The sequence below is a fragment of the Lepisosteus oculatus genome, chromosome 2 (assembly GCF_040954835.1).
Source record: "Lepisosteus oculatus isolate fLepOcu1 chromosome 2, fLepOcu1.hap2, whole genome shotgun sequence".
NCBI classification, from domain to species: domain Eukaryota; kingdom Metazoa; phylum Chordata; class Actinopteri; order Semionotiformes; family Lepisosteidae; genus Lepisosteus; species Lepisosteus oculatus.
Window position 1 is genome coordinate 76,064,848 of NC_090697.1, and position 25,008 is coordinate 76,089,855.

A 25,008-nucleotide genomic window follows, 5' to 3' on the forward strand; every position below is an offset into this window, starting at 1 on the left:
CCTCTGCAACAGAGAAGCGGGCATCTTTACGCAAAGGGTGGTGGGAGTGTGGAACGGGCTGCCCCGCTATGCTGTTGAAGCTGATACCCTGACATCTTTCAAGAAACAGCTGGGGAAGAAGATCGGATTAATTAGCTACTAACTACCAAACAGGCCAGATGGGCCGAACAGCCTCCTCCTCCTCTCATCTCTGACCCATCTGCTCGTACACCAGGCGATGGAGAGGAGTCTGCACTGCTGGTTCGTGTAGGCTGTGACAGAACTGCGGTCCAGCTTGACTAATAATCATAATAATAATTGCTAACAGTTATATAGCGCTCTTCTGGACATGCCACTTCATGAAGAAGGCTCCACGGCCGAAACGTTGTGTTTTCTCTCTTCTCTTTTCAGCAGGGAATAAACCTGTTACTTGTTCCTTTGCAGCCTACGCCTGCTGACGCAGCTCCCCACCCGAACTACTGATCTCTATCAGCAGAGTGTGTTTAAGATCAGATTTGTGGCACTCTTTAATTCATTTGCTTCATTCATTTACAGAGGTCCTTCCATATTAATGGACCCAAAGCGTTCAAAAAGGAAACAGAAGACAGGTGAAATTAACAGTACAGGTGAAAATGCTATAATAAAAAAAATGACCAAGGATAAAGCGATCAGGGTTGAAATAGCAAATAAGGAGATTGAAACAGATTTAAAAGAAATGCAAAAACAACCTCAAACGTGTGAGCTTTTAATGACGGGGGGAAGCACCATACTCGCATTTCGGTTCCTAGAAATGACACGCCTTTTCTGAGCACTGACGAGGCTGCTAGATGCGCCGGTTCTTCCGCCACCCGCCGGCTTTGCCAGGCGAAGTGCTTTTCTTCCGGCGCCTGAAAGCCGATTTGAATACTGAACTGTTTCCCGTCTCTTGCACTTGCTGCGGAATTGGATTCAATGGGTTCGGCGCAGGACAAACAAGAAATCAGATCAAAGTGGGAAATTTTACTGAACAGTGAAAGGACAGACGTCAGATGGAAAATAATGGACGACGATGAGATTTTCCTGAGTCAAACACTAGAAAACCTGCAAAGAAGGAGACGGAATGGCGATGATGTACAGTGGACCAAGTGTCTGCTAAATGAATCTTCCGTCCTGAAAGAAGAATACACTTCCCTTCGGACAAGACTGAATCCAGAGACGCCTGAAGGAGAGTCTGCGGACCTGGAGACTGAACTGGCGGAACTGTGCATGGAACGGTGTAAGCTACTGGAAATCTGCTGCGACCGCTTGAAACATTACGAGACTCCTATCATACCGATTTTAAAGTCAAAGTACACCTACATAAAATCACGAGCTCTGGTAGATAAGTCTTCAGCAATATGTGCAAAACAACTATCCAAGATGGCCATTGGTCAGTCTTATAATTCATCGCAAGTAAGTACTTTATTCACGTGTCCTGGTAAATCTTTTCGACTTCAGACGGAATAAAGGTTTTAGACGAAAGGAGGTCTGCCTAACTCGAATAGGTGTGGGAGCCGGTGTCGCATTAGTGTAGGTCAATAAACTAAAAACAACACGCTGTACCAATAGGAACGGTGTAGCACAAATGTCCTTCCTCGGGTTTTTTTTCCACTTCGACACGAGATGCTTGTCTTATTTATGAAACCAGTACATCTCCACACTCTTCAAACACGATCCGAAGTCATAGCCCCTGCAGAAGCAGCTAAGCGAGCAGAGGTTCACGGGCATTCTTCTACTTGAAACGTTTTCCTGTAAATATCTCTAGCCACTTTTTTATCCGATGTGTTCAAGTGATCACTACACACTACGACAGAGCTTTCATTTATCTAAAAAGCTCTATTAATACATTTACTGGGTGAACAATATTTTGTCAGGAAAATGCAAACGTATTTGGACCTAAGAAAATTTTACTTTGGTTTTGTTAGTCATGTATTCTTATATTTTTTGTTCTGATGGTTTCACACTCTTGACTAACACTTGTGGCAGGCGGCAGAGAAAAGTCAGTGTTATGCAGAGAAACGAGCTGTTTTGTTCTCAGGATCCCTCCAATCCCCCAAGCAGAAGGCACAAAGCCCTCAGAACATGCTGCCAGCAGCAGGGAGTTTCCACAACTGATGTTGTATACAAGAGAAGGGGATCTCGCCCGGTATTTTTAGTGTTTCTGGTGAGGACCCATCAGGAAAGTTCAGGGGTGATTGCACACTACTGCCAGCTGAGTCTGATTGAACCTGGCTGTTGTCATCCCTCCCAAATGTTTGTTAGAAATTCCATTATACGCCATTTCAGATTACATCGAAGCATTTCAAAGCTATTTAGAGCTCAGTATTTAAGGCTTATGTATAATCTACTTGGAGTTTTGAAGAGTTCCATTGTTATCTCTTTCCAAATAACCTGCAGATCCAACAAAGTATTTCAGTAACTGTGAGGGAACTGCAGTCTCGGACCACAAGCACATTTCCCAGAAGGCCCTGTCACCCTCAGTCACCTGACCAGTTGCTAGACAACAGTTGTTCAGGCGACAGCTTAAAAGAGAAGTTCAGAGAAGTGTGAGACCCTTTTTCTGTTGATCTAAGTCTTTGCTGAAGGAAATCCTTTACAGAATGTGCTTCAGAGATGGGATCTAAGAAATAACGGCTTCTGGATTGGTGTGCAGCATGTCTTTACTTTTACTTCAGCCTGCCTGGCTGTAGGGGTGACAGCTAGGCCATGTGGACAAGACACGATTCAGTGAAGAATTGTGCACTCGTGCGTCCCTGTGAAACCTGCACTGGTTTCTAATGGTGCCGTACCTGTGTTGCAGGGGGGGCACCCGCTGGTCTCCTCTGACCCGCACAAATACGAAATGAGTGGAAAACGCCTGGCTCTCATGCTGTGCGTCCTTAACAGGAGGGAAGGAGCCTTGAATGACATTCGAATAATGAGGAGCCTGTTCCAGTCGTATGGGTTTGATTACACCATTGAGATCAACCCTACAGCCAAGGTAAGTCCATCACCGGGAGCATCAGTTATATATATACACACCAGTGGAGAGATGTCATCAGCAGTGATGAGGATTTTTAACAGCTGGAGCACAAGAGGCTTGGCTGTCATCATCCCTCCTGAACGTCAGTTAGGAACTTCCATATACGCCATTATTTAATGTCATGAGCTCAACAGTTTCTCATTCTCACAAGCCTGCAAATCTGAAAGTGAAAACCTGAACTGCGAAAATATTTGTGGCAGTGCGCGGTGTGCTTATCAGCGGACTTTGCATCTTTGTATAAAATCGGGTTTGGATAATCCCTATAGCTGTGAGTTTGTTTCTGCTGAAGGAAATCGAGGAGGCTGTCCAGCGGTTCAGAGACAGGATCAGCAGCTCCCTGGAAGACATCAGCTGCTGCTTTGTTGTCACGGCCAGTCATGGGGATCTTGGCAACATTGTGGGCAGCGATGAAGAGCAAGTGAATCTGAATGGCATAATCAAGCTCTTTGACAATGACAAGTGCCCTAAGCTTCGGAAGAAACCTAAAGTCTTCATCGTTCAAGCCTGCAGAGGAGGTATGTCTTCAAGAATAATCATTTTAAACAAACCAGTGTTTTTTTTTTTGGATAAGAGTTCTGTTCCAATGGCACATTTCTCTACTTCAGCAGACTGTGATTTGAAAAGTGATGGCTTGGGTGAAGATATGAGAAGTCCAGAGTCTAGAAATGTCTGCTAGTAAGATTCGTTCTGTAAAACATAACATGTCATACAGCATGGGACTGAATGAGCTGATAAAATAAGAAGAGTTATTGACGGTTAGTGTACACCTAAATCATATACTCAATCAACATTTTCAGTGTGTAGTGCCTACCTCATACTGTACATTCTTGACAGTCATCAAACCACAACATCCTCTTCAGCTGAAAGACAGCTGCTTTTCACAATACAAAATGTCTGCATTGAGTTCAATTAGAATGTGAATCAAGTACTTGCAGAATGTGTGTGGAAAAGTAAAATATACAAGTCTTTGGCAAATTGTGTTTGTCAGGGGACCAGAATTGTTATCTTGACAAATATCACATCAGCATAATAATTTACTGTAAGATGCATTTTTGAGGTATTGAAATTAAATGATAACCTTATCCTTTTTGTTACTCTTTCTTTTTCAGCTATAAAAAATAACATACTTTTTTTGCTACAGTTTAAATGACAAGATTTCGAATATTTAGCATTGTAGTTTGTGTTCCCATTTTATTAATTAACACTGCTGGTACAATACAAAATGACATGACAACAGAGGGAGAATTTCTGAATGGTTTGTGAGTGATTTGAAGTAAAGATAGATTTTACCGGAGTTGGTGAAAATCATTTCGCATCAGTGAGAACAAATCTGAAGATGATAAATATACTGTGTGTATACAAGATAGCGTGGTCAGCATGGGAAACCTTCAGCTCACTCACATCACAAATGAACGTCCCAGGTAGATTTCTTTAAGGAAAAATACAGTTCCTCAATCAGAGGATGTGGTTCTTTTCTTGATTGATGAAGTCTCTTTGAGCAGCATTTCAGCAGCGATGCCATCACATCTTCAAAGTATGCTTAGCAGGAGTGTGGTGCTGGTTTGTGGAGCCAATAAGTCAGCTGAACCTGAAACAGAAATGCAGGTGAAGGGCTTGTCAAAGATTAGGAGTCAGTTAAGGATAGCCAGGCTACAAGCCCAGAAAATGTGTGGAGTTGGCTTGAGTCTGACCTCATCTGAGCCAGATGCTGGATAGAATGGGTGTTAAGATACCAAGAGGGATGGAGCTCAAGCAGTTAGAGTCTCAGCTGAGTCAAACCCCGGTGGAACTGTAGACCACACACGGGGTACTGCTCCGGAGGAAGGGAGTCGGTCAAGCAGCTACAGGAGCAGCTTCACCGATTAAATAAAAATAAGCCAAAGGACAAATCCTGTGTCAAAGGCTCTATGAGGAGCAGGGCAACTCTAACTGGACAAAAAGGAGATGCTACTTGCAGCCCAAAGATTCCCTGAGGAGAGAAAGATGTCACAAGAGAACCACCTGTCACCAGAGACAGATGGTGGCCCGTCTTCTCTGCATTGAATTAGGCAGAAGCAGACCTGAAAGACCTGTCTCACGCTGAGAGAAGAGGGTGGCAGAGTGGAAGAGGAGACTAAAGGGGAAAATAGGTTGCTTCTGCACTGCGCGGAAGGAATGAAGAAGACTCCTGGGTGTCCAGAGGGGGAGCACCAGCAGAAAGGTGCATGCCCCAGGTGGATAAGCAGTGTCCCAACCCCTCTCCCTCACATTCTGAATCCAGGGAACACACTGGCCAAGCTTTGGTCGACTGATTTAACTGTCAGGAAACAGTTCTTTCCGGGCCCTATGCGGACGACGCGATCCGAAAGGTGAAGAAACAATAGGGAAAAATATCATGCAGGAGTCGGTCAGGAGACAGGGGAGCGTGTCAGAGGTGAGCAGGTGTCCAGGGGAAGTGAGTCCGGGGCAAACAATCCAAGCATAAATCCAAAAGGGAAATCCAAAACGGGAGGCAAAGTCCAAGACCAGGGTATCCATCCGAAGTAACTAAAAACCAGAACCGGGTCGGGACCGGCGGGACAGGGAATCAGGAACAGGAAACTAAAACCATGACGGAGCCAGACGCAACAGGACCCCGGGGTCTCACGAAACGGGATTCAATGAGAAGCCCCGAGCAATCGCCTGCGTCTGGCTTTAAAGGTGGAACTAAAGAGGGGCTGGAATAAGAACAGGTGTGGGGAATGGGACAGAACGAGGAAGGGCTGGAGCGCCCTTAAGAGGAGGAGTAACGATCGTGACATTAACTTCATAGGAATAAATATTTATTTTTTCAATTATTTTAGATGTGACAGATTTGGGAGTCCAACTTAAGGACGAACCACATTCTGGAGGAGCAGTGGAACTGCCCGATTCATTCACACCAGCAGCCATCAATGATATGTTCACTGTGTTCGCCACCCAGCCAGGTAGGTCACTTTACAACAGGTGCAAGCATGAGAACAGCCATGATGGGCAAATAGTTTCATCGCAACAGTAGTAACAAAACCATTAAATAGAATTATTATTGCATTGGAATAACACTAACAGATGAGATACAGTTAACTTCAGACTTAGTTCTGAACATCTCACTTTTTCCTCTCGGACATTTCCATATAATAGCAGTATGAGGTGTCCCGTAACAGCTTAAAACATTTTTTTAAAAGGGTAAATATTTCCCCATGTTTATGAGTTTCGGTTTCCCTACTGACAGAACTTGCTTTGACAGGTTATGTTGCCTTAAGAAGCAGAGAACACGGATCACATCTGTTCACCTTTCTGGAAGAAGTATTTCGGAAACATGCCGACAGAGATCATCTTTATGACTTGTTTGTGAAGGTATGAATCCGTCGGCCCTAAGCCCCTCGTCCAGTATCCAGCGATGTTCTGCTGGCGGTCTAATGGTCTGAGTTTCTCTGCTGATCCCACAGGTGAATGAACGGATGGTCCAGCAAGACTTCCAGGTCTTGAAAGACAGAGGCAGTAAAGGGAAAGAATATGAAATAGCAAAGGTGACGATAGCAATGGAGTCGACCCTCAAAAAACTGCTTTACTTGAAACGCCAAAGAGCAACACATGCACGGACTTCAAACCACAGCCAAGTCTGAGTTCTACCATCTCAAGCTCATGAGATATAATTCATCGCTGGGGACTGGCAGAGGAAGTGACAGCGCTGGCCGGAGATCAGCGCCCCCCCGCCCCCCTCCACTCATGAGGTATGGGGAGAGAGCTGCAGTAGCGCTGCAGGGGCAGAGGGGGGCGCCAGAAGCGTTGTCACGGAGCTTCTCCTGCACGGGGAAGCCGAGGTGCTCGGGGTTCGAATTTGACCTCCCCCTGACCTTCTGTTCAGTAATACCATGGAAGTGCCTTTCTTTATTCTTCGTGCGTAGTGACGAATCCATAAAGTCAGCTTTTATGATAGACAGATAAGACTTTATTGACCCCAAAGGGAAATTTCTGGCTATGCTTTAAAGACTTGAATCCCTCAGGAACAGCTGGTGCCTGTTGAAAAACATGTTCGATTCCGAGTTCATGAGGAAGAACCGTATCCAAAGAGCTGGATGCACTGAAGGAGCTTTTATTGAGCATGTAGGTGAGATCCAGCTGCACTGGGAGAGAGGGGAGAGGGGCAGCAGGAGGGGGGGGGGCTCGTTGTCATCCCTCGGGAACCCCAGTAAAGAGCTTCCCTTGAGGAGGGATACTCTGAAAGAGCAGAACCCTTGCCTCCTCTCGGGACGCTGACAGAGGGAATGCACCCCAAGGGCAGGACAGTCTCTATTACTGGGTTGCGACAACATGGAGAGATGGAGTTACGTTCCTGCTGTCACCGCTTCCCCGGGACACGGAGGCAGGATCACATGAGTGATCGCATCCGTCCCGGGGGTCTCGGCACGCCCCGCACAGCCGCGGGAACGGCGCTCTGACAGCAGTGCGAGTCCAGGACCGTCCCGTGAAGAGGCTCAGCCCGCAGCCAGAAAGACAGATCCGGAAAGCCCTGACCTGGGAGCCTTCCTCTCCCAGGAGCGCCGAAGCCAGTCCGGACCCAGAACTCCGGCGGGGTCTCCGGCCGCTGTTCCCCACAGCTTGAGTCCTGTCCGCCTCGGTTCCTCTTCCTCCGCCGTCTCCGGCGCCCCTCCGCCTCGTCGTTCACCGCTGGAAATCTCCAGGAACGCAGTTGGGTCTCTGCCAGCTCCCACTAGCTGCGGTGTCACTGCAGCAGAGCCGAGAAAAAACCTGTAAAAAACAAGTTCTTTTATAAAAAGTGACTTTCGTCTTGACACAATTAATCTTGACGACACACACGCTGCTCGAGTGCTGCTAATCCTTCCTGTGGCTTCTTGGAGCTTTTAGGTGCTATGAAACCGCTTCCAAAAAAAGATTCTGTGACATTTCTTTGATTCTTGGGTCATAGTCTGTAGACTAAGCGATTTAACACTGTACTAACTAGTACACCACTTAGTATGTACAGTAACTCCATTTTAAATCTGCATTTGATCATGTAGCTCTTCCAGCGTTGTTATTGTTAGACTCACAGCTGCATCTGTCACCAGTACCCTGTTTGCCTGGCTGCTCAGTTTGGAAAGACGACCTGAGCTAGCGGTCTCGGTAGTACTGTGCATGCCCCATTTCGTGATGACGGAGTAGAATGTGCTCACAGGGACATTTCATCCGTTGATCCATCTTCTAACCGGTCTGTCCAGTACAGGGTGGCGGGAGAGACCAAGCCTATCCCAGAAAGCAATGGGCACAAGGTACACCCTGGGTGGGATGCCAGTCCAACACAGGGCAGACAGAGACGCACTCACACCAGGACCAACTTTTCCAGAAGACAATTAACCTACCAGCATGTCTTTGGACCGGGGGAGGAAAGCAGAGCACCTGGGAGGAAACCCATGTGAACATGGGGGGAACATGCAGACTCCACACAGACAGCACCACAGCAACTGAGTCCGGGGCCCCAGCGCCGTGAGACAGCAATGCTAACCAGTGTGCCACGGTGCCACCCAATATAAAATCAAGATCTACGGAGTTTATAAGGCGCAGATACTCTTTTGCTCTCAGTAACTCTAAAGAGCTCCAGTCCTTTTTGGTATTTTTGAAAAGTACAAAATACTTCCATCACACAACAGCACTCCGGAAACATCACAAACCCCGGTCACACACCAGCACAGGGGTCCACAGACAAGGAAAAGCGAAGGCAGAATCAGGTTTGAGGATACAACGGTCACAGCTGTAACCTGACATTCTGTCTTTGAAGTCAGCGAAACGACACCAGCGGTCTCGTGAAGCTACTACATGCATACGGGCACTCCTGGGCTTCGTCTATATATATTGAGGTAATGAAAAAGAACGTCAAAAAATCATGTGCATTAAAACTGTTTACAAATCATGGATATTTCACAGTGTCGCGGTTCTTGTCGGGTTGGAGCCAAGTGTAAAAGTTGGCCACTGGGATGTGGTGATCCTCACAACATTTCTGGAAACTCAAAAGGGGGTGCCACCGTGAGGGAAGAGAAACTCACAACACCCCTGCACTCCTCCCGCTGTTGTGTTACTAACACGAACGATTATGCGACACAAACCGAAACAGAAAGTTCAGCTACTGCAATGGTCTGAATTTAGCTCTAAGCGACAGTACTGTGCACCGTGACGCTGTTACAAGTGTTACTATAGTGCACGACCCTGAGGTGGAGAAGGTCACATCATTAAAGCACAGCTGCTACTTAACCTTTATTTCCTGGAGGGTTTTCAAAACTATTTAAGATTTGCTCCTCCTGCAGGGACAACAGACTTTGTATTACTGCAAAAACGAGACAAAATGGATGGTTTGCCCACTCTCCTCTTTGCCGGGAGAGTGCAGGGCTTGTTTAATCGTGAAGCATGCACAGGGAACAGCGAGAAGTAACATTCATAATGAACACAAACCCACAATAAATATCTTATTCTGGCACAGAAGCATATGGTCAGAACATCTAACAGGGGAAAACCCTTCTCAACAGCCACATACAGTATTTGTGAAAACAGAAATGAACATTCAACAGAACAGCACATCCCAGCTGGTGTGGTCTGTTCTGTTGTGGGGTTCATACGTTCTTGGGGATGTTTGTCTCCAAACCTCTGCGGCAGAAACATTATAGGAGCAAAACAGACAGGGAACCAAGGCAGTAAGGAATGGAAAACAAGTCTCGGAGTATCCCCTAACAGGACCGACCTGCCAGCGTGTCGGTCAGTACACGGGTACACACGCGGGCCGACACGGCCGAGCAGTGGGGCTCCAGCGCCGGACCACGGGAGACCCCTCTCCTCTTGCGTGCCTTCAGCCACACGGGATGCAGTTCCTGACTCCTGGGATTTGCCGTCGCTCCGCAGTGAAACCAAGAAGAGCCGGCCGCTCTCCCCGGCGCTCCAGGCAGGCAGGCAGGCACGGAAACCTCCTCCGGCTCCCGGAGAATTCCTTTCGCTCCTGCAGCCCGAGACGGGGAGAGGCGGGGGGCTGGGCCGGCACGCTCCCCGACCCGCCCTGGGAGGAGCAGAACTCCCGGAGCCAAACAGGCCACAAGTCCCAGCGCAGGGGAAGAGCGTCCGTCTGGGTACAGGAAGCGAAGGATTTCATCGGCAAAGTGCTTCCTGCAGCCAGGCCCGGGAGAGCAGGGGAGTGGGGGGGAAGGGGGAGCCCCGAACCCCCCCCAGCAGCCCCGTCTCTCCGAGACGACTTTAGAAGACAACAGGTTTGAGCAGCAAGGAGAAATAGACACACGCTGTGGGCGACGGGGTCTTCCGAAGACTGCTGTCGAAGAGCCCTCCTCCTGGAAGAAGAGTGGAGAGGTGCAGAGTGAGAGAGTGGGGCAGGACTCCCGGCCTGTGTGCAGGTGGCAGCACTAGCGTGGTCAGGGAGGCTCAGGTGGAGCCCCCTGTGTGGTCAGGGAGGCTCAGTGTTACCTGCGGACTCAGTAGGCTAGGGTGGTCTGTGGTCCGTTGCTCTGAATCAGCCTCATGATGGACTGGACCACCTCCAAGGTCGTGCCCTGACCCCCGATATCCGCCGTGTGCAGCTGGGGAAACAACAGGCCACAGTCAAAAGCAGGGTGCGGATGTCAGCGCGCGGGGGGCCCGGAGTCTTTCAGCTCAGCTGAAGCACTTCTTCCAGCAGGGCGCAGTCCAGCACAGGACGGCCGAGACGCTCTTTCGGCGAGCGCAGCCCAGAGCTGCGGAGACACCTGCCTGGACACTCAGCCACCCCCCCCGCCCGCCAGCCCTTCACTACAAAACACAGGAAACAGGAAGTGGAACAGACCCGGACCCCCAAGTCCACATGGGGGTCGAGGGTCAGCACTGGGGCGACTCTTACCCGGGTCTCGTTCATGGTCTTGAGCACGGCGCCTCGGATCATCGCTGCGTAGGTGTGCAGGCTGGATCGAGAACCGCGGGGTGGGGGGGGCGAGGCAGGAGGAGAAAGAGCAAGACTCTGTGTGAGTGACGGTGACCCCCAACCCCTTACTGGCCCTGAGCCTGAACCAGTCCCTGACCAGCAGCCCCGCCTCAACAGCGGCCTGCTCAGACTACCTGAGGAAGAGCCACATTTCATACAACTGGAGACGCCTCTAAAAGGACAAATCTGAACTTTTGGTCCCATTTGGTCGAAAGCGACTGAAAGCCCTTTACTACCTAATTACTACCTAATCTGTTCTACCTAAAGGGTAGAACAGAGCTCAGCTAAAGAGACACTCTTCTCCACTGCCACAGAAGTAGGATGTTTCACCCAGTACCAAAATAGTATAAAAATAGTGAAGTGCACTGGAGTGGCAGCACAGGGCAGGCGGTGACCTGCGGGACATGCAGACACAGGGCAGGGCAGGGCAGGGCAGGGCAGGGCAGGGCAGGCAGTGACCTGCGGGACATGCAGACAGGGCAGGGCAGGGCAGGGCAGGGCAGGGCAGGGCAGGGCAGGCAGTGACCTGCGGGACATGCAGACAGGGCAGGGCAGGGCAGGGCAGGGCAGGGCAGGCAGTGACCTGCGGGACATGCAGACAGGGCAGGGCAGGGCAGGGCAGGCAGTGACCTGCGGGACATGCAGACAGGGCAGGGCAGGGCAGGGCAGGGCAGGCAGTGACCTGCGGGACATGCAGACACCGGGCAGGGCAGGGCAGGCAGTGACCTGCGGGACATGCAGACACCGGGCAGGGCAGGGCAGGCAGTGACCTGCGGGACATGCAGACACCGGGCAGGGCAGGGCAGGCAGTGACCTGCGGGACATGCAGACACCGGGCAGGGCAGGGCAGGCAGTGACCTGCGGGACATGCAGACACCGGGCAGGGCAGGGCAGGCAGTGACCTGCGGGACATGCAGACACCGGGCAGGGCAGGGCAGGGCAGGCAGTGACCTGCGGGACATGCAGACACCGGGCAGGGCAGGGCAGGGCAGGCAGTGACCTGCGGGACATGCAGACACCGGGCAGGGCGGGGCAGGCAGTGACCTGCAGGACATGCAGACACCGGGCAGGGCGGGGCAGGCAGTGACCTGCGGGACATGCAGACACCGGGCAGGGCAGGGCAGGCAGTGACCTGCGGGACATGCAGACACAGGGCAGGGCAGGGCAGGCAGTGTCCTGGGGGACATGCAGACACCGGGCAGGGCGGGGCAGGCAGTGTACACTGTACATTCAGACACCGGGCAGGGCAGGGCAGGCAGTGTACACTGTACATTCAGACACCGGGCAGGGCAGGGCAGGCAGTGTACACTGTACATTCAGACACAGCACGGGGCAGTGAGCGGCAGCGCAGTCACTCCACAACGTCTGACTCACTTCAGGTGGTCCAGCATCATGCAGCTGGCCAGCAGCATGGCGGTGGGGTTGGCGATGTTCTTGTTGGCGATGCTCTTTCCTGTGTTCCTAGTGGCCTTGGTGAAAAGAAGAGACAGACGAGACAGACAGTTACTGGGCAGTCAGGACTCCAAAGACTCCTTCAGCCCAGTGGGCTAGTCTCTCTCTCCTCCTCTCTCGGTCTACCCCCAGCTCGATCACTCTCTTCCTCTCGTTTTCCCCCCGTCCCGCCTCACCCTACCCCTGCGCCCCTCTCTCCCCTGCGAGTGGGACGGACTCACCGTTTCGAAGACGGCGTAGTCGCGCCCGTAGTTGGCCCCCGGCACCAGGCCTGGTCCGCCCACCAGCCCCGCGCACACATTGCTCACCACGTTGCCATAGAGATTGGGCATCACCATGACATCAAATTGCTGAGGCTTGGAGACCAGCTGGGAGGAGAGAGGCAGACAGAGGCAGGAGTTAGTACACACACTGTTCCACAGCAAGCCTGCAATGAAGCTGGGAGAGAGGCAGAGGGGTTAATACACACACACAGAGTGCTGCCCTCCGAAGCTGGGAGAGAGGCAGAGGGCTTAATACACACACATACTGCTGCCCTCTGAGGCTGGGAGAGAGGCAGAGGGCTTAATACACACACATATTGCTGCCCTCTGAGGCTGGGAGAGAGGCAGAGGGGTTAAGAAGTTAAAAAAGGAGACAGGAATTTCCACCGTTTCAAATATTCCATCATCATCACACAACTTCACGACAGGACAATGCAACCTGAGAACCAGGATTCAGAGACCCTGCTCTACAAAGATAGTCCACTGGGGAAGGCTTACCAACAAGAGTAGGCCATTCAGCCTACCTAGCCAATTTGGTCTACAGTAGTTAATTGATCCTAGGGTCTCATCCAGCTGTTTTCTTCAAGAAGACAGGGGAACAGCTTCAACAACATGACCGGGCAGCTTGTTCCACACTCCCACCACCCTCTGCGTAACATGCCCCATTCCCAACAGGAATGTCGATGCCCTGCCAGCCCCTGCCAGGGTGCAGCTTTCCGTAAGGAGGACGGCAGCGCGTTACCTGCATTGTGGTGTTGTCCACGATCATGCTGTCAAAGGTGATGTCAGGATACCCGGACGCCACCTCCCTGCAGCACTGCAGGAACAAGCCGTCGCCCAGCTTCCTGCAGAGACAGAGGCGGAGGGTCAGCGTGCAGAGGGAGTGCACGCAGGGGCGCACGCGCCGGTCGCCGTGGTAGCGGCACGCGGTCGGCTCACATGATGTTGGCCTTGTGCACGGCGGTGACCTTGCGGCGACCCTTCTGCCGCGCCTGGCTGAAGGCGTAGTCGGCGATGCGCAGCGAGTTCAGCTTGGTGATGATCTTCAGGCTCTCCACAACCCCCGGCACACTCTGCCAGACGGGGAGAGGGAAGGACAGGGATACTGACAACACTGACCGACACCTCTCCCTCCCTCCTCTTCTAGCTCTCCCACCCTCCCTCGCCGGCTCTCCCACCCTCCTCCCCTCTCACCTCGTGCTCCAGGCTGCTGTACTCCCCCTCAGTGTTCTCCCGGATGATCATGATGTCGATGTTGCGGTGTCGCGTCTGCACCCCTGGCAGGCTCTGGCAGTGCATCACGTTGGCGTACAGGTCCAGGCTGGTGCTGCGGGGGGGGGGGTGACGCCAACATCAACACCGAGACACACGCAGGCAGGCAGCCGCCTGCTCCGAAGTGCGCAAAAACAACTTTTCCCTTGACCGAATAACCAAAAAATAAAATCCTCCAATAGACCAGACATAACCGTAGCTGTGCCTCACTGGGGCATGCCTCCTGGATAGCTTTTCAGTCTGTTTCGCCTCTTAACAGACAGCTCTTGCACAAACGGGAACGAGGAAGCCCCAGAGATTTTTTACACTGCTTTAACTCCCAAGTCACTGTTCCTACAAACAATCAAAAGCAACCAACAAGCCTGAGACATCCAGCACTTGATAGCTCACTTCTGAAGGAAAAGGTTAAGAGCGCATTGTAGCTCTTAGCTGTCTGGACTGCCTGAGAAGTAACAGGAGCAACAGACTGAACTGAAATTGCGCTGGACTTAAAGATAATGTTCAAAGACGAGTAGGGAGTGGATGTTTGGAGCTGTCCTGCGATATCTTTGCTTTACCCTTTACTGCACAAATGTGTTATCTATTCCTTTTTGTGCTTGTTTTTGTAACTGCTTGTCTATATAAATGAGAAGAGTTCCAGCTGGTGCTTTGAACTGCCTTTTGCTTCTGTGGCTGATCAACTCCTGCATGCGTACACGATAAACTCACGGCACCTTGCTCATCAACGAGCCTAACTGAGCCCGCAGCTCTCAGTAAGACCTGCGCTGGACCCGTCTGCTGCGCACTGGGAGTGCGATCTGTACCCCACCGCTGGCAGGGCCCACCAGTGTCAGGCTCTTTCTTGAATCTCCCACACTGTGGGGAGCCATGCCCCGGCTGTCCCAGGACTCTCGGAGAGCCGCAGAGGGCTCGGGAGCAGCCTCACCGGAGCAGGTTGTTCCTGGACTTGTGGGAGGGAGGCAAGGTGTGGTTGGTCTCGATATTGCCTGGAGAGACAGACGCACAAAGAAACGGAGTCGCTGGATTATTCAGTCTCTCTCAACCTGCGTGCCTTTAGATATTAAATGGGTGTGTCGTGGAATTTCTGAAAAGTCACAAAGGAGAACAAAAAAATGAACGGGATTAAACTAAAGGTCACATCTCTATTAGATGTGTGGAGAGGCAAGACGTGTGGTCCGCAAAATGGTTATGTCTGCAGGTCCTGGGACAGACAAGCTGGAGAAAGAGCTGATCTCCCACGCTGTTCAAGTGTGGGATTAGCTGGACAAACGGAACAGGACCATGCGAGTGTTCAGCACCCGCTGGCCGAGACCGAGAGAAATACTGCAGTTTCCATTGAGGTTGGCCTTTAACCCGGAGCAGTAAATACAGCCCAGCAATGTTGTTGTACAAAAATTCATCACCAGGACTCTCTCAGCTGTGCTTCAGGTGTGGCTGTTAACCTCCTCGGTCAGGACCGCTCTGAAGCACACACTGGTGCTCCTGCCCCCTCACCCCACACACCTCAGACTCACATTGCCCTCTACGGGCTGGGTTTCTGCACTGCCGACAATGCATATCACATGTCACTGTGCCATTCAGGTTGTTTTTACCTCAGTGTACTCTTCATGATAACTGCTTACACTTACATAGCGCTTTTCTGGACACTCCACTCAAAGCACTTTACAGGTAATGGGGATCCCCTCCACCACCACCAGTGTGCAGCCCCACCTGGATGATGTGACGGCAGCCATAGTGCACCAGTACACTCAATTCATAGTTGGAGGTTATTAGGAGGCCATGATTGGTAAGGGCCAATGAAAAATTTGGCCAGGACGCCGGGGACGACGTCTCATCCAAAGGACGGTGCCTGTTTTACAGTATAGTGTCCCCGTCACTATACTGGGGCATTAGGACCCACACAGGCTGTAGGCTGAGCGCCCCCTGCTGGCCCCACTAACACCTCTTCCAGCAGCAGCCTTAGTTTTTCCCCGGACTGCCAGTTTTGAGTTCCAGGATGATATATCTGCTGGCCATACTCTACTCTTTATTGGAATCCTTTGTAAATTTACTTGGACTGAATACACAAACTATGCAGAACACTCATACTGCCTATACCCGTATGCACCGCGCAACAGGAAACGCACACTGACCCTTCAGCGCCACCCCGTTGCGGCGGATGGCGGTGATGGCGTTGTTGATGTCATCCTCCTCGGTGAGAGACGAGTTCACATTGACGACCTCGAAATCCACAGGCACACAGCAGAACCTGTGCAACAAGACACACGGTACAACCTCCTGTTCGCACTGTACAATGCCCTCTCTACATGACAGTCTACAGCACGATGTCACACACTGCGTGCGGTGTACATAAGGGTCAATGTGTGCAGCACAGGGTGCATGCATCAGTGTTGACAGCACAGCCACTGTCTGAAAGCGATAGTGTATACCAGCAGAGTCACACAGAGTGCGCAGTACATCGTCAGTCGACGCCTGTGGTTTTGTGCAGTGAGAGCAGATTAGCGTCAGTCTGCGCGTGCATCAGACAGTACATTTGCAGGATGGTCAGTGCCTGCAGCGGCGACAGGCAGGTCTGTGCACCTGAAGAGCTCGCGGACGTGGTTCAGCAGCTCGGGCCCGATGCCGTCGCCTGGGATCAGCGTCACGGTGTGCCGGCCGCCATACTTCGCTGGAGGGGGCTGTAGAGGAGACGGGCGAGTGAGACACACAAGGACAGCTCTGCGTGGGCATGGGTGTGATTTCTAAAACACGCAACCCTGTGAACGAAAACACTGCAGGCCACTGATGTACCAGCGCACACTCAACCAGACACAGCTCGGCATCCGAGATCCGAGATCGCTCTGCTGCTCCTTAAATTATTTCTGTGTCACAGATGCCGAATCACCAAGGAACACTGTCAGCACTGGCCATTTTACACTACAGCACAATTCCAACATTTCCTTCAATTTCAAAGCCCGGATGTCCTCGTCCGTTTCAGTACAGGACGTGAGCCCAAGTGGCTGGCATGCCGGGGCGAGACAGATCAGCACAGCGCCGTGTCTGCAGGCATTCTGCGGGTGTGCTTGTGCGACGCTGAGCCCCGCAGGGCAGGCAGGCTCAAGGGAAGAACCGTACTCACTATGATCTGGCTCCGGTCAGCAGCACAGGGCGGGCGCAGGAAAGCAGGAGGCAGGGAATAAGAGAGGAGACGCAGTTAGCTGTTGATCAGGGGGAGGAGTGAGAAATGACCTCACCAACACGATAAAGAAGGAACAGTGTCACATGACGTTCAGGACCTTGATTTTAACGTCTCATCCAAAGGACAGAATCTCCTGCAGCACCATACCGGGATACTGGAATTCTAGTCCAGAGCGCAGAGCGCCACCTACTGGTCCACCAGCACCACTTACAGCAGGAACCTGGTTTTCCTCAGTCTCAGTTTCTTGAGATGTGACAAGATGAGGTTAAAAGGTATATTAAACTAAAGTAAGAGGTATATTAGTCCTGTTGAGAAAAAGGACCTATGGCACAGACAAAGAGTGAAAAGTGGAAAAGACCACCTCCTGATCCAGTTTGTCAGCATAATGTGCTTCAGTGACTGAAAATCTTTAAAGGTTGCTGGCTCAAACAGCTATACAATGGGGGTCTTATTCCCCCTGGGTCTGCTGAAATTATTTATTGAGATACAGAGAGAATAAATTCAAAATTTTAAGTTCAACACATTTCAGAAGCGCTGGACAGAAAACGGGCCATTAGCCGAGTCTGGATCAACGTGTACTGTATATATAGTACACAGCAGCTGTCCTTCAGGCAGGACAGCCTTGTCCTGCTAATACCCTCCCTGTCCACTAGAGGGAGCTCTGCAGAGAGACTACTCACCGAGGAGGTCGACTTCTGCCTCTGACTGGTCACCGCCGCTCCTAACACCTGCAAAGACAAGGAAACCACCGGGCTGTTATTACTAATAACTCACTTCTACAAAGCACCTCAGCCCAAGGATCAGATAACTACCAGAACCAGATCAGGCTGGACGGGCCAAGCGGCCATCTCTCAACACACTGCACAGATTCAACAGACAACCACAGAAATCCACGGAGGGTAACGGAGAAGAGCGCTCAACCAAACTACAGGACAAATCCACAGCAACGAGCTGCATCGTGCAAGACGCAGCATGGGTGTCCCACAGACAAACTGGACAAGAGGAACAGCAGCATTAAAGAGAGAGGAAAAGGTTCACGATCCTCTTCAGGGGAACAACGGTGCTGGCTGTACTGTCACAGGCTGTAAAGGAAGAGATGGTTCATTGCTAATAATGAACAGGTAGGCAGCTAGCTAGCACATTTTTACGTCTCTATGCATTCAAAGCAGCCTGGGCACATCTTTGAACATCATACTGTACCGCTCTGTCAGTGACTTTACTAGGGCCCTGTGCGCTTACAACTGCACTCTGAAACACCACAGCAACTCACGATAAAGACACTCCACAGTCGGACTGCACAGCTGCACACAGGCAGCTCCACCGTGGCGAGTGTAGAACAGAATAACGAGCAAATCTGTCAGGGGTCAGCGTGACGAAGAACCGGAGACAACCTGTCCCTTCACCGCCCCTCTTCCTCCATGTCTTCCCCTTGACTCCCTCGCAGGAGTCAATAACCCCTCCGCCACAGCAGAGCGCATCAACTCTCAAGAGAAAGCTGCTCCTCTCTCACCCCTGCCGTCTCAGTGCAGTCCCAGTTCACGATAAAAAAACATGTCATCTGTGGCGTTATTAAACACAGAGAACAGATTCAAGAAGCACTAAGAAGTACCACACAGCTCTAGCGCGATCACAGAGACAATGACACAACCCCAGAACAGAAGCTTTTGGGAGGAAAGGCACTGACACAACACCAAGCACCACAGAGGACCGTGCTCCAACACCGCAGCAGAAGCAGCGAGAGCGAGAGCCCAGCCCCACGCAGAAAGGCACGGCAGGCGTTTATACTTCGCTTGGGGGAAAGAAAAATAAAGTATAATTTCGCTGTGGTCAGCTGGCATTTTGAAATCGGGAGTCACTCCCGAAACACCACACGACTGCTGAATTAAAACTAAACCTCTACCTTCTCCCCCACATCCTCAGCGCTTCCCTGACCTTGCCTTCACTGTCGCATCCTACCGCAGGGAGCTCCATCGCCTGCCCGGGCACGGCTCACCGGCTCACCGGCTCACAAAGCGCGGCGGAGAAAAAGAGCAACGTCTTACCCTCGCCGAGCCCCCCACTCGCCCGGTTAATGCGGGTCTGAGCAGCTTTGAGGCAGCGAGCACGGAGCAGCAGAGCGCCATCTTGACAGTGCGGAGACACTGGGCTTCTTGCGTCTTCAAACGTCAAGCGGGGCAGGCCGGTGACAAAACAGCGCCCCCGGTAGTCTAGCGCCCCCTGACGCCGGGAGGCTGCATTATTATATGAAGCTGAACCTAGCGCTACGGGGGCTAACGTTTATGAACCGATATTTCATATTTTTGCTGGACGTATATGAATGTAAGAGATACTTATTTATATAACTAAAATTCATGAACATCTCCACCAAAACTATCCGAGGACACTTACTCTTTGTCACCCACAGACTGGTGGCACTGCTCTGTCTAGTTTTCTAACTGAGATCCTTTTGTACTAATTTCCTAGGAGTCCTGGCTCTGAAAATATGTTCTTTGTTAGCTGGTGTGTGGGGAGCATACTGTAAAAAAACGGCCTCGTCCATTGGATGGGACATAAAACTGAATTCTTGACTCTCCGTGGTCATTCAAAATCCCAGGGCGTTTCTTGAAAAGAGGAGGGGTGTAACCCCGGTGTCCTGGCCAAATTTCCCCCTGGCCTTTACCAATCATGGCCTCCTAATAACCCCCCTCTCTGAGCTGGCTTCATCACTCTGCTCTCCTCCCCACTGAGAGCTGGTGTGTGTGAGAGGACTGGAGCATCATCCAGGTGGGGCTGCACACTGGTGGGGGTGGAGGGGATCCCCAGGACCTGTAAAGCGCTTTGAGTGGAGTGTCCAGAAAAGCGCTGTATAAGTGAAAGGAATTATTATTGTTCTGTCTTGACTTGTCACATCACTTGTGTGTGGATTGTGCCAAACAAGAGCTTCACTGAAGATTTATCCTGTCACTCGAGGGAAATGTGCACCTGAACACAGTGCTTCTCAAAGTGTGGACCACTGCCCACTGGTGTTCTGTGGAAAGGTCTCAGGTGTGCTGTGGAATCAGAACTCAAAAGGTGTGGCCCAGGTGTTTTGTGTAGCTCTTTACCAAACATAACCAAGTATTAAACAGCTCTGTTCTTTGAAACAAGCCCACCCTGCAACTGTGTGCCGAAAGCCGAAGATTCTTCTTCTCCACATGATCGTACTATATTTGTCTTTAAAATTGTATTCAGTGTTCCCCTGTGAAATCAATGTTATTTCTTAGCGTGTTAGTGCTGATTGGTTTGAAATCATTTGGTGTTTTCCAAAGATTTGGGAAGTTAAAAGTGTGCCGTGAGCTGAAAAAGTTTGGGAAGCATGGTCTTAACATCTACCTGTCTTTGCCTCTAATGTACGTACCCTGTACCTTCATTCTGCTAGGCGTCCTGTCTTGCACATGTCCACTAACAACGTAGGCAACAGCTCCCTCTAGTGGGAAAACGCATTCACCTCAGTACAGTATACAACAGTCTGACTAGCTTTGCACATGATACTACAGCATAGTGTTCTTGGGTGTATTTGCAACACGAATTGGAAAGGATATTTTATGGTTATTGCTATGCAGGGGTGGCCAAAATAGTTTTGCAGTGACGATGGCCTGTTGGAAAATGTACACTTCCTGTTTGCGGTGGCGAGTGCCAGGGGCCTGTTTATGGTGAACACTGTGCTTTGTTTTAGAGCAAAACATTTGCTGTCATCTGGAAAGTGAAGCGTGGGCGGCACTGCTTCGCTGCGCTAGGTCCTGGGTCCTGGGGTGCTGTCTGTGTGGAGTTTGTAGGTTCTCCCAGTGTTTGAGTGAGGTTTTCTCCCACAGTCCAAGGGCATACGGGGGGGCTAAATGGCTTCTGGGAAAACTGGCCCTGCTGTGAGTGTATGTGTGTGTGTGTGCTCTGTGAGGACTGGTGTCCTGTCCAGGGTGTACCCTGCCTTGCACCCATTGCTTGCTGGGATAGGCTCCAGCCCCCCCATGAGCCTGTATTGGATAAAACGGTTCGATAGTGGAGGGATGAGAAGTGATGTTCTGGGTCCTACTATATTTTCAATCACAACACAACAACAGGATGAAGTTAACTTTGAGTGACATTGTTCGCCACATCAAAAAACATCTGCTGGTTCCATAAGCACTTTTAGACCATGTCTGACAATTTGGAATTGATCAAAATGTCATCCCAGGCGTCCTGTTTAAGACGTTGCCCATCATCACCAGATAACTAAATCAAGCAGGCGATTTGATCTTTTCCTATGATTTTATTGAAACCGTTTTTTACACAACAGGTTGTGGGTGTCTGGAACTATCTACCCAGGAGTGCCCAAGTTTATTTCCTTCATTTATTTTTTCCTTTTTTTGCCCATATTCTTTCACAGGTGTTTCATTGTTTGGTAAAATTTGCACTGTGTTAAAAATACTTTTATAAAAATAGCTTTGAAAAACACCTCTGTATTTTAACACACCTGCTTCTGCATTCAAAGGTGTCTGCAAAAGACCATGCACTCCGTTTGCGATAAAAAGATTTTCGGCACGCACAATTTGTATTTAGCTCGTTCCAGAAACACCTTAGAGAGGCACTGGAATAATAATTATCAACCCTTTCCTTTTTCAGTTTTGAAGCTCACACATTAACACTTGAATAATTGTTCTCACCCTATCATTTGCATTTCTTAACAGAGTCGTGCACGCTTTCAGAAACTGAATTGATCGTGGGAGACAGCTTCCGCTGTTTAACAAGGACCAGCAGTGCAGGTTTTCTATTCACAGCCTGTGAGAGATGCAACCTTTTCCAGGGGAGATCTGCCTATTCCAAAGGATCCCAAGCCATATACCCTATAGAAGAGCATAGAAGGGAACCCACTTTATCCATCACTGAAGTCCAGCCCCTCCTGGGTGACACTCAGCAGCCCCACTGCACAGCAGATCAGGGGAGGACAGAGAAGCTGCTGCACCTGCTGAATTAAGGGGCTACGTTAGGGAGGTCGTCCGAGCCCAGACTAGAACTTCCGAATAGTGCTATGTGTCTTTATGACCGGTCAAAAACTGTTAAGGTGTCATCCACACGCAGTGTCCCTGGTTACCATAGCAGGGCACTGATTTAGATATTTTTATTTAGAAGAGCACCACCTACTGCTCAGACAGCACGTCTTACAACAGCAGCCTGGATTTCCATGGATGTGTCCTGTGCAAGGTCTGACCAGGCCCTACCTTCCCTGACGAGAGCAGGCTACAGGTCCGTCTATATCCTATCTATAGTGTGTTTGGAGATAAAATTAAGGCAGACGTCATTAAATTAAGTCATGCAGATAAGTGTAATCGAGTCAGATGAGAATAAAACAGGTTCTCTGTACGAATTGTAAAACAAAAAACAGGTTTTTCTGTTCACAACTGATGTGCAATATGTGATGGCGATTTGTGCAGTATATTCATAATGTGCAGTACATCTTTTTGTGTACTGTGCATCCTGGTTTGTTTTGTATCTTCTGTACTGTGTGTGGTTCTGTATATTCAGTTTTTTACTGCACTTCTCACTGACTGTACTGATTGTATTGTGTTGTTGTATCGTTGTAGCATTGCGTTACACTGTGCTGTGTTGACTGTGCTGTTGCACTGCAATTTCCCTCACGGGATCAATAAAGTATCTGTCTATCTAATCGATCTATCTAAATAGCAGTTCTTGTAATCTCACTATGATCTATCTAAATAGCAATTCTTGTAATGTCATTATGGCTCATCCCAGTCTCTGGTATTTTCTTTAGAGCACCTACAGCCTTATTCCCTACGGTTCCTTTGTCATTATACCCTACTGCTCTTAACAACTACAGCGCTTACTGCTCTATACCCTACAGCACCCCTGTTTGTTTCTCCTTGTCTGTGACCCCTTGTCTGTGACCCCTTGTTTGTGTCCCCCTTAACCCTTGACTCACAGAACTACCCGGTCGTGTCCCACGTCACACAGCCCGTGGGGGGGACTCCGATCTGCCCCCGGAGCTCCCGATCGCCGGTGTCCATGTGCTCCAGCAGATGGCTGCCTCATTCCATGCATTAGGGACCGTGGGAGCTGTGTCAGTCTGGGAGAACAGCCTCTTTCTTGGTCCTGGCTGGAAGAGTGCCTCCTTTGGCAATGAAAAGTTTGGATTCAGCACATAATGTGCTCTTCTTGGATCTCACCCCCCAAACCCATTAGAAACAGTCAAATGGCTTCTGTGTTTAAAACCAGATTGAAGATCTGTCCTCAGAAGTAGGTCTCGGGGTCCAATCTGTGCACCGCAGATTCTTATTAGTGCCTGGATGTGTTTTTTATTGCAGTATCATCTTATCAGCTTACTGGACGCTAGCAGATTCCTGTTTGCTTGCCATCTTCAGTGCAGGATGTGTCCTTGTGGTCCTATTGCTCAGCCCGAGCTTGAGACAATCAGACAGCAAGCTGTAAAACGTGAGATGGAGGGAACTGGAGAGCAAAGGGAGACTCGTTGTTGTCTCTGATTTATAGAAGCACAGGCTGGCTGCTTGTGGCTGGACTGCAGTGCAACACTGCAGTGGGCCAGTGTGTGTAGGTGCCTGGGGGCGGGTGGGTGGGTTGTGTAGTTTGCTCTCTGCTTGTGAGAACAACCCCACAACCCTATTTTGCTGCAGGACAGAGCAGGAGAATTGGCCGCGCTCCTCCCTGACCGGGGATCGACCCCGAGCAGTCAGAGCACCAGAGAGAGTCCTAACCGCGAGACTGCCAGGGAGGGTATGGGCGAGGGAGTGAGTATGGGTGTGTGAGGGTGTGTGGTTGGGTCAGTATGTGTGTGTGGATGGGTGTGTGTGTGATTGCATGAGTATGTGTGTTGGTGTGTGTGTGTGCTGGGGTGTGTGTATTGGTGTGTGTGTGTGACTGTGTGAGTGTGTGTGTATCGGTGTGCGGGAGACTGTGAGTGTGTGTATTGGTGTGTGTGTGACTGTGTGAGTGTGTGTGTTTTGGAGTGTGTGGGTGACAGTGTGAGTGTGTGTGTGACTGTGTGAGTGTGTGTGTGTATCGGTGTGTGTGAGTGTGTGGGTGTGTGTGTATTGGTGTGTGTGTATATTGGTGTGTGTGAGTGTGTGTGTATTGGTGTGTGGGAGACCGTGTGAGTGTGTGTGTGTATTGGTGTGTGTGTGACTGTGTGAGTGTGTGTGTATTGGTGTATGTGTGTGATTGTGTGAGTGTGTGTGTATCGGTGTGCGGGAGACTGTGAGTGTGTGTATTGGTGTGTGTGTGACTGTGTGGGTGTGTGTGTATTGGTGTGTGTGTGACTGTGTGAGTGTGTGTGTATTGGTGTGTGTGTGGGAGACTGTGTGAGTGTTTGTGTTTTGGAGTGTGTATGTTGATGTGTGTGTGACTGTGTGAGTGTGTGTATTGCTGTGTGTGCGACTGTGTGAGTGTGTGTGTGTATTGCTGTGTGTGTGACTGTGTGAGTGTGTGTGTATCGGTGTGTGTGAGTGTGTGGGTGTGTGTATATTGGTGTGTGTGAGTGTGCGTGTGTATTGCTGTGTGTGCGACTGTGTGAGTGTGTGTATTGCTGTGTGTGACTGTGTGAGTGTGTGTGTGAGTGTGTTCTGCTGTGTGAGTGGGTGCCTGTGTGTGTATTGGTGTGTGTGTGAGTGTGTGTGTGTATTGCTGTGTGTGCGACTGTGTGAGTGTGTGTGTGTATTGGTGTGTGTGAGTGTGTGAGTGTGTGTGTTCTGCTGTGTGAGTGTGTGTGTGTATTGCTGTGTGTGCGACTGTGTGAGTGTGTGTGTGTATTGGTGTGTGTGAGTGTGTGAGTGTGTGTGTTCTGCTGTGTGAGTGTGTGTGTGTATTGCTGTGTGTGCGACTGTGTGAGTGTGTGTGTGTATTGGTGTGTGTGAGT

At 50.4% G+C, this 25,008-nt stretch overlaps 2 protein-coding genes across 3 annotated transcripts; one reads left to right on the forward strand and one right to left on the reverse strand.

Moving 5' to 3' along the window:
* Positions 1 to 791: 791 nt before the first annotated feature.
* On the forward strand, positions 792 to 8,915 carry LOC102695566 (caspase-14-like). Of its 2 annotated transcripts, none has more exons than XM_015355888.2 (6): positions 792 to 1,410; positions 2,798 to 2,977; positions 3,309 to 3,534; positions 5,842 to 5,964; positions 6,264 to 6,373; positions 6,466 to 8,915. In XM_015355888.2, the coding sequence occupies exons 1-6, from the start codon at positions 931 to 933 to the stop codon at positions 6,640 to 6,642; spliced, it is 1,296 nt and encodes a 431-aa protein (XP_015211374.2). In that variant the 5' UTR covers positions 792 to 930; the 3' UTR covers positions 6,643 to 8,915. The 2 variants fall into 2 exon arrangements, with proteins under 2 accessions (XP_015211374.2, XP_015211485.2); XM_015355999.2 differs by having other exon boundaries at positions 2,884 to 2,977.
* Positions 8,916 to 9,356: 441 nt separating this feature from the next.
* On the reverse strand, positions 9,357 to 19,284 carry idh3g (isocitrate dehydrogenase (NAD(+)) 3 non-catalytic subunit gamma). The gene is made up of 13 exons (XM_069184095.1): positions 19,172 to 19,284; positions 17,810 to 17,857; positions 16,532 to 16,629; positions 16,084 to 16,199; positions 14,877 to 14,937; positions 13,874 to 14,006; positions 13,619 to 13,752; positions 13,422 to 13,524; positions 12,638 to 12,784; positions 12,339 to 12,433; positions 10,884 to 10,944; positions 10,475 to 10,587; positions 9,357 to 10,341 (listed from the first exon to the last, which is right to left on the reverse strand). The coding sequence occupies exons 1-12, from the start codon at positions 19,250 to 19,252 to the stop codon at positions 10,483 to 10,485; spliced, it is 1,182 nt and encodes a 393-aa protein (XP_069040196.1). The 5' UTR covers positions 19,253 to 19,284; the 3' UTR covers positions 9,357 to 10,341; positions 10,475 to 10,482.
* Positions 19,285 to 25,008: the final 5,724 nt, after the last annotated feature.